This window comes from Peromyscus maniculatus, chromosome 6 (genome assembly GCF_049852395.1).
Source record: "Peromyscus maniculatus bairdii isolate BWxNUB_F1_BW_parent chromosome 6, HU_Pman_BW_mat_3.1, whole genome shotgun sequence".
In the NCBI taxonomy this organism is placed as follows: Eukaryota; Metazoa; Chordata; class Mammalia; order Rodentia; family Cricetidae; genus Peromyscus; species Peromyscus maniculatus.
Window position 1 is genome coordinate 117,099,453 of NC_134857.1, and position 8,493 is coordinate 117,107,945.

The window sequence follows — 8,493 nt, forward strand, 5'->3', positions numbered from 1 at the left end:
GAATTATTTTCCCCAGTAAAATCCCAAAGGATGATGTAAAATTGTAGCTAGGTGAGCCGAGAGTAAATGCTACATCCTAGAAGTTTCCATCATTTTGGCCCAGCGGAAGTATTTAGAATTGTGTCTAAACCCCCTAAGGAGTGGAAATGCACATTTTCTCCGTTTCACCAATGCCCATTCTGGTCTCTTACTATTAGAACACCAACCGCTTTCCCCGAGGCAGGCAAGAAGCAGCTGTGACTAACAAGGCTGAGAGATAAGGAGGCTTTGTGACTGGCAGGGCACCTGGGAGCAGGGGTCATCCTTCTGACCTTCCAGCTCTAACCCCAGAACCCTTTCTAACTGGCTTAAATGGGCTTGTTTTCCACTTTTGTTATTAAAATAGAAGTGGAACTCTGCTTGCCCCCGCCTATCAGCATCTCTTTCCTCGGCCTGCCTGACCTTGAGGTGGTGGCAGCTGCTTCAGTGGAGTTAAAAATGGACCTTCAGGCCGGCTTTCCGTTTCTGTTGCTCTGCCTGCAAGCGTCCTCCCACCGATCTGTTTATCACCCCTCCCTCTGTACCGCTTCTGTTGTTTTGCTTGTGAAGAGTCTTTAGCCTGGACAGCTGATCCTGCTTGTCAAGGCCCTAACCTGCAGGTCCTTGCACACGCAGTCCCCGACGTGCAGGGACTGGTGCTGGAACCTCTCCTCCAACAAAACCCACCCCAGCCCCGGGTACCTCAGCAGTTTCTTCATCTTCTGATCCCTGGCAACCCAGCTGGGAATATGCACACCTAGCAAATAGGGCAGCCGGGCAGCGGGAATAGGGTGGTTGACTGAGTTAGGAAAAATGTTTGGCGTCTTACTTTTATGGGTGTGCGATCCCCTCTGCCCCTCTGGCCCAGGACTCCCCGGGAGAGTCACTGGCATTATCCCAGCAGGATAACTTTATTTTCATGCTTGAAGACCAAAGCCTAAACTTCTTCCAAAACAGGCCCACACCAGTAACTTCAGCTTCTGGGAAAGGCAATCTCTCAGAACTATCCTGCGGGTGGAGCAGGCAACGGAGATCCCATTAGTGGTTTTGTTTAGTTTCTTGGCACTGCCCCCTTTCAATTCAAGATCCCTGCTTTCAGAGGCCAGGTCTTAGAATGGTGCCAGGTTCGCCCTGGCCGCGGAGAGAACGTCTTAGTCACATCTGTAGCATCCTCAAAGATGTCCCATTGATTCCTGAGTACAGCTGAAGCCAGAGAAGCCCTTGCCACATCCGACCACCTGCGGAGTCTGGGTGCGGACTGGAGCTGATGGGTTAGATGTTAGAACATGAGCATAAAGGATGCTCACAGAATACCGACTCAGCTAAGCCAAGTACTTATTCAGGATGACACAGCAAAGCCTCAGGTCATGGCTAACAGGACTTGGAGCTTCCTCCTGCCTGAACAGCTCCTTAGCCAAGACCTGGGCAGTCTGAGCGTGGAAGCACACAAGCTGTGTGCAGGAGCTCACACCAACGAATCCAGGTTAGTGGCCAAAGGGAGGTGGTCCTTGGGTGAAGTACAGTCACGGTGACCAGTGGCCACCCAGGAAACAGCAGGTATCCGCCCAACTGGTGGATGATCCTCAACTCCCAGAGGCTTGCCTGGGCCCCTGCCTTCACTGGAACTGAAATGCATGCGACCTGACCCGGCAGGGGCGGGCCAGGGCACGGGCGGGGCGGGTGGCGCAGGTGGGCGTGCCGGCCAGGCAGGGAGGCTGGACCTATAAAGCACTCTCTGTTCCGGAGGCGGAGCGGCGGGGTGCAGCCTGTGCTGGTGGGCGCGGTGGCCCGCAGCCTTCGGCTCGCAGCCGGACTGTGCTGGGGGGCCACTGTCCAAGGATCGGGCTACTGAGGGCGCCTGGCTCGGTTTACCCCTCAGCATTTGGTGAAATCCCTGCAGGTGAGCGGCAGGAGGAGAAGGGAGTGAGTGGGCAGGGTCGCTCCCCAGTTGTGCTAACTTTCCAGCTACTTTCAGCTTGTTGGCTGTAGTTGGCGTCTCTGCTCCTAGGGCTTTGTCAACTTGAGTTACCAAGGCTGGTCCCTCCCTCTGGAAGGGCAGTGCCCGGGCTAGTTCTCTCTGGCGATGCCGGGACTCTGAGGAGTCTTTGCACTTCTTGTGTGCTTTTGCAAACTTCTCTCACTTTTTTTCCCCGCAGCGCCTAAGGGGAAAACCGTTCTGCTCCGCGAGGGAAACAGAGCCGTTGACCATGGTTGCAACGGGCAGTTTGAGCACTAAGAACCCGGCCAGCATTTCAGAGTTGCTGGACGGTGGCTATCACCCTGGGAGTCTGCTAAGTGGTGAGTCGCCCGGCTGTCCACCTCTTTCCTATCCGAAGATCGCGGCCCCTCTCTAGATAGTGTAAGCGTCCCTGCCTGAGCGCGCGCTAGACCTCATTCCCTCCTACATAGAGAAGACTATGAAATCCATCTGAGATGTCTTTCTAAACTTCCTTAGTTAGCATCATCTGCTTACCAGAAACAAACATAATGAGAATACTGCGTTGTTCTAGTCTGCTAACAGGATCCTGGGGATGAAGTTCTCTATCCCTTATGGTTGGGACATTAAGTGCCCAGCTGGGTGTGTTTTAAGACATGGTTACTTGTGTAACCAGCACCACCATATTTTCCTCCCAAATTCTTCTCTGCCATCTATTTCCTCTTTTCCCTCGTCCCCAGAGAACCATCTTTCAGCGTTTTGTTACTATGTTAGTTTTGCTTTTAGAGTGTTAGATAATAATGCAATATGTGTCCTTCTGAATTCAGTTTGCTTTCCCACAGCTTAATGTTTTGGAGCTAGATCCTTCCCTATTAATGTGCTCCTTTTCATAACTAAGTAAGATTCTACTGTGAAATAAACCCACTATTCCATACTGTGTCAGGACAGTTTAATAGCCCTAGTCCCACAGGAATAATCATTTGCCACTTTAAATAGCAGTTTCTAATTTAACAGGCTACTCTACTATCAAAGAATGGTGGTGTGGATGTAGATTAAACTGCTTAAGCTCTTTAGATCTTCCTTATTTGTAAGATAAAATTAAGGTAGTGCTATAGTACAAAACTCTAAAATTGTCTGTCTGCAATGTAGCTATAACATAGGTAAAATACAGATCTGATTTGGAAGATATTAGTTTAGGGAAAAAAAAAAAAAAAACAGTGACCTAAATGAATACATGAAGTAGAAAGCAGGTAGAGGTTTGAAGCCACTGTGTGGTGTGGCACCCTGCCAAGTGGTAGGATTAATTTGGAAGGTAGGTGACCAAATGCAGAGCTATCTTTTTTTTTCTCTGAGCAAACCTAACTTTGTTTTCCTGGGTTTGTTTTGTTTTGCTCAGCTAAGAAAAACCTACCCAGCCCAGTTATAAATAACCTCATGAACCTCAAAGGTCCTCTCCTCTGTGAGCAATCTTTAATCAAACAGCTCAAAGCTAAAATTGGACCTTCAGGCCATTCTAGCAAAGACTTTTAAAGAAAAAGAAAAAGTTGGTGGATCTTTGGTCCTGAGATGGACTTATTCACAAACACTTGCAATCATTCTGTGTCTTGATACATACACACTGACAGTCGCTTTGTGAAGCAAAAGTAATGATTAAATTCCAGATGTTCTGCGTGTTCTATGCAAGAACACTAAAATAAACTTGGAAAACCCTACAGAGAGGGCAAGCAAGAAAGGAAATAACTAGTAATCTTGGACAACCACGGATAGATTTTTGCTTCACGATCCTTAAGACTATAAGTAGACATAGAAATTTTAAAAAAGTTATTTTAACCTAGTCAGCGTGTTCATCACAGTCTTGAGTGCACAGATAAGTTTTCAGTCTTGAGAGATTAAATGGCTTGTCTTAGTGCCTGTTGGTTAAGAGCAAAGTGAGGTACGCTAACTCAAAGTGAGGTATGCTAACTCTCACAGCTGTACCCAAAGCAGTTAGATACAGAAGCTGGAAGTGGCCAGGCTTTATTAATGCCAGGAAGACACTGTTTCTCTCTCCTCTAAAGTGTTCATTTCTTTCAGATTTCGACTACTGGGATTATGTTGTCCCTGAGCCCAACCTCAACGAGGTGGTATTTGAAGAGACAACGTGCCAGACTTTGGTTAAGATGTTGGAAAACTGTCTATCCAAATCAAAGCAAACCAAACTCGGTTGCTCCAAGGTCTTGGTCCCTGAGAAACTGACCCAGAGAATTGCTCAAGATGTCCTGCGGCTCTCCTCCACAGAGCCCTGCGGCCTTCGGGGTTGTGTTCTGCACGTGAACTTGGAAATTGAAAACGTATGTAAAAAGCTGGATAGGATTGTGTGTGATGCTAGTGTGGTGCCGACTTTTGAGCTGACACTCGTGTTTAAGCAGGAGAACTGCTCATGGACGGGCCTCAGGGACTTCTTCTTTAGCAGAGGTCGCTTCTCGTCGGGCCTTAGGCGAACTCTGATCCTCAGCTCAGGATTTCGACTTGTTAAGAAAAAACTGTACTCTCTGATTGGAACGACAGTCATTGAAGAGTGCTAAGGAGGAAAAAACAATTAAAGTTCCCTAATGAGTGGATAATAAACCTCTGAAGCTATTCAGTCAGTCATTTGTAGTTTGCCTGCCTGCCCTCACCAAGAACTCCCAGATTTAGGCCATCTTCCTTCTGGATTTTTCACCCATAGCAACCTACTTCAAAGGCTCTCTCTCTCTCTCTCTCTCTCTCTCTCTCTCTCTCTCTCTCTCTCTCTCTCTCTCTCTCTCTCTCCTCTGCTCTCACAGTGATCTTCTCAATGACAGGATCTTACCAGATGATGTCCAGCCCATCAAAATATACAGAGGTCCATCCCACCAGCTTCCTATTCAGATCTGAAGAGTTCTTACACAAGAGGGTACAGTTAAATTGATGAGCTTAATTAAAACATCACCTTACATAAGAGCAAATAAATCTCACAGTAGCGAGAGCATGGCCTCTCTGCTTGGTGTTCTCCCCACACCCGTGCCCAAGAGACAAACTGCTTCCACTGTATTTTAATGATTACAGGATTGCTTTCAGTGTCTCTAGTATCACGTCAGCTCAGTTTTCCTAGTTCTCAACTGTTGAATGTTGGCATTTTTTCATATCTTCTTTAAGTAGAGAAAGAGAGATGGCACGCTGGCCTTTCTGGCATGTAGTTGATTGGACTGAGCAAATGGTGGTTGCCCATCTATGAAGATGGAGAGGGGTAACTCAGACCCTGCCCTGTTCGGGTCCACTTGACAACATTACTACTTTATGCCATTAAGATGCTTAGTCCCCAGGGAGGCATCTCACCACATCAATGGTAGCTCATCTCTGGCCTTTTCTGAGAACAGGACCACCTTTCCTTAACTTCACACTTATTTTTAATGGTCAGTGTTTGTCTTATTGTTAATGGTCAGTCTGTTTGCAGAACCTGGTTTGACTTTGAGATGTTGTTGCTACTACAAACTAGATGTGAAAATTGTATAACTTAAGACAACCAGTGCACACATCCAGCCTCTGCCCACCCTACACACCCACTCCTAGGAAACAATAAATGCTTTGTTCCGTTGGTTTTTGTCTTATTCTGAGTAACTAAATGAGTTTCTGTTTTTATGGCCATGAGGTAATTTACCCTCCACATAACTCTGCTCTGTTCAGCAAGGTCTTTTCATCCTTGGGTCATGGAAAGGAGTGCATCAGTTCTGCCCAAGCCTTTAGTACAAGTTCATATACCTCAGACACCAGCATGGCTGAGACAGATATCTTCATCCTGGCCTTACACAAATAAGCCTGATGCAGTTACTGATCCTACAGGTGACCTAAGACATCCCTGTTCCAGTGGGCAGGTGTTCTAACAAATTGTGTACTTTGGATGCTTGGGAAGGCGCCTCAAAGCCAGTCTTGACAGACTGGGGCAATAGGCAAATCCCTGTTGTCTTGTAGGCTTGCCGATGTGCAGGGGTCTGAAGGTCACTGTGCTTTCACAGCTCTTTTGAGACACCACCTGGAAGGATGCCGAGGCTTCTCAGGCATGGACATAGATCCTTTTCCCACTAGCAGCTGTTCCTGGCTCTCTTGCCTGTTTCAATGACAAAGTGATGATGGCTTAAGGTGGCACCTACAATGATATTCCTGTTAAAAAAGTTCAAGTCTGTCTATTTTTTACAATAAAACATTTTATGTTTTTAATTCTCTTGCCTTTGTTTCTTCTGCTTTTGTGTCATGGTGACCCTAAAATAGATTTGACAGTATTTGGAGGAAGATAACGAATTACTCCCTTTTGACAAAACTGTTTTGCACCCTCAATTATATTATTCCAATTACACTTATTTCATATATTTACATATAGATAAAGAATGATTTGATTCCTAAACTTCCAATTTTCTCATAATATTTTCAATAGGAAGACATTAATGATTTGCGAGCCACTGGCAACTGCCTTCAAAACAAATCCCAAAACATTTTGTATAGCTTTCTGAATAGCCAAACACACACACACACACACACACACACACACACACACACACACACACACACATATATATAAAATTAGTGTACTAATAAATTTTTACTAATAAATTATATTAAATAACAATTCTGAATTCTTTCAATTAAAATTTAAATTTTTCACATCCCTTTTGTGTCTCTTCACATTAACACTCATTATCTCAGAACTTTCGTAATATAATCATTTGAAAGATAGCAATATTAGACACACTGAACACCATATAGACAGAATCAGGAACATTTGCTTTGAAAATAGACTAGAAAGCTGTATTCTTTGTTTATGTTTGGTGCTGAAACCACAGCATCAAGCATGCCAAACAAATACCCTACTGCTCATGTACGTGGAGCTGGACTCCAGAAGCAAATGTTTAGTGTGGTTTCTGGTTAAGTAGGAAAAACGAGGAAACAATTGCCAGTGTTTGGGATGGCACAGTGGGTAAAACTACTTGTCACAAGCCTGACTCTAAGTCTGATCTCTTAGACACAGATGGTGGAAGGATAATCCAATGCCTGCAAGTTGTCCTCTGACCTCTGTACAAGTGCCAGGCCATGCTCATGTACACACACACACACACACACACACACACACACACACACACACACACACACAAAATGAAACTACAATTTTTTTTTATTTAGGAGATTAAACCAGTGGGAGGGGTAGTGTGTGTGTGTGTGTGTGTGTGTGTGTGTGTGTGTGTGTGTGTGTATGTGTGTGTGTGAAGGCTAATTTTTTTTTTTCCGGAGCTGAGGACCGAACCCAGGGCCTTGAGCTTGCTAGGCAAGCACTCTACCACTGAGCTAAATCCCCAACTCTGGTGAAGGCTATTATTATATGCATTTCTCAATTACATAGATTGGAACAAATGATGACAATATTATTGAAGTCCAGTACAGGTCGTCAGCAGATAAAAAAGAAAGGGTGCATGTGACATGCTAGAAAGGAGGAGTATAAAGCGTCATGAAGAGTCCTGGACCACTGCTCACACCTAGTCATTGGTGCAGATTCAAAAGAGTTTTCTTGAAAGTTCTTTAAAAGTAATAATAATAATAATAAATCTCAAATGACCAAAGAGAAAATAATCAGACAAGAGCTTGAATAGGCTCTTTTATATAAAAAGGAACTCATGTGGCTGGTAAATGCATAAAAGGTACTTAATTTAATAACTAGAGAGATGCAAGTTAAAAGCATAATAAGAAATCAGTGTATACTTATGCATGTTAGGTAACAATTGGCAAGTCTATAAATTGATGAAGTCAGAGCAAAAAGAATCTCACTTTATCCCCTGGGAACTACACCTCAGTAATCGGTCGTTGTCATAGGAAGTTGACAATAAGTGTATTTTATGAACCAGCCATCCCATAGTTCATTATCAGTGTTCTTTGGACCATTTCACTTGTTATACATATAAAGAAGTCATGAAATTGTGGACTCTGTCGTATTTACTAATTGCCATCCCAGTTTTTCACCCTTAGTTTTAAAAATTGGAAATGATGTAAGCTCTAGATCACTGTAAATACTAGCATTTTAAATAAAACCATTACATCATTCTGCTAAGTGTTTCCAATGGGATGCCAATGGCGTAGTAATGTGACACCAGAATCTATTTAGAAAAAGCTAAAGTAGGCTCTTCCTCAGGAAAACATTTTTCCAGTGTTACATTTTCTCTCTCCCTGTAACTTTCCAACCTTTATTTTTTTATACTGAATTTTACTTTAACATATTAATTTTACATTGTAAGTTTTTTTCTTTGTTTTCTTTCCTCTGAAGAAAAATACTAAAATTATAATTTGCAATTAAAATGTGTTCAGTAGCATTTACAATGACAAGTTTTGGTTGAGTTCACTTACGAATAATAAATGGTGCACAGTGATCAAAGACATAAAATGTGCCTTAAAGTGTTATGGAGATTATTTATGCTGAAGTGCTGGGTTACTTCTTGTTGAAACAACAATTTCATTAGTTGTAAACCGGTTTCTGCTATAAGTTCAAGGTTAGACTTTAC

General features: G+C 43.7%; 1 protein-coding gene across 1 annotated transcript; it reads left to right on the forward strand.

The window, feature by feature from the left end:
• Window positions 1–1,685: 1,685 nt before the first annotated feature.
• Ddit4l (DNA damage inducible transcript 4 like) lies at window positions 1,686–6,169 on the forward strand. Its single transcript, XM_006970331.4, has 3 exons — window positions 1,686–1,918; window positions 2,175–2,316; window positions 4,028–6,169. The coding sequence occupies exons 2-3, from the start codon at window positions 2,226–2,228 to the stop codon at window positions 4,516–4,518; spliced, it is 582 nt and encodes a 193-aa protein (XP_006970393.1). The 5' UTR covers window positions 1,686–1,918; window positions 2,175–2,225; the 3' UTR covers window positions 4,519–6,169.
• Window positions 6,170–8,493: the final 2,324 nt, after the last annotated feature.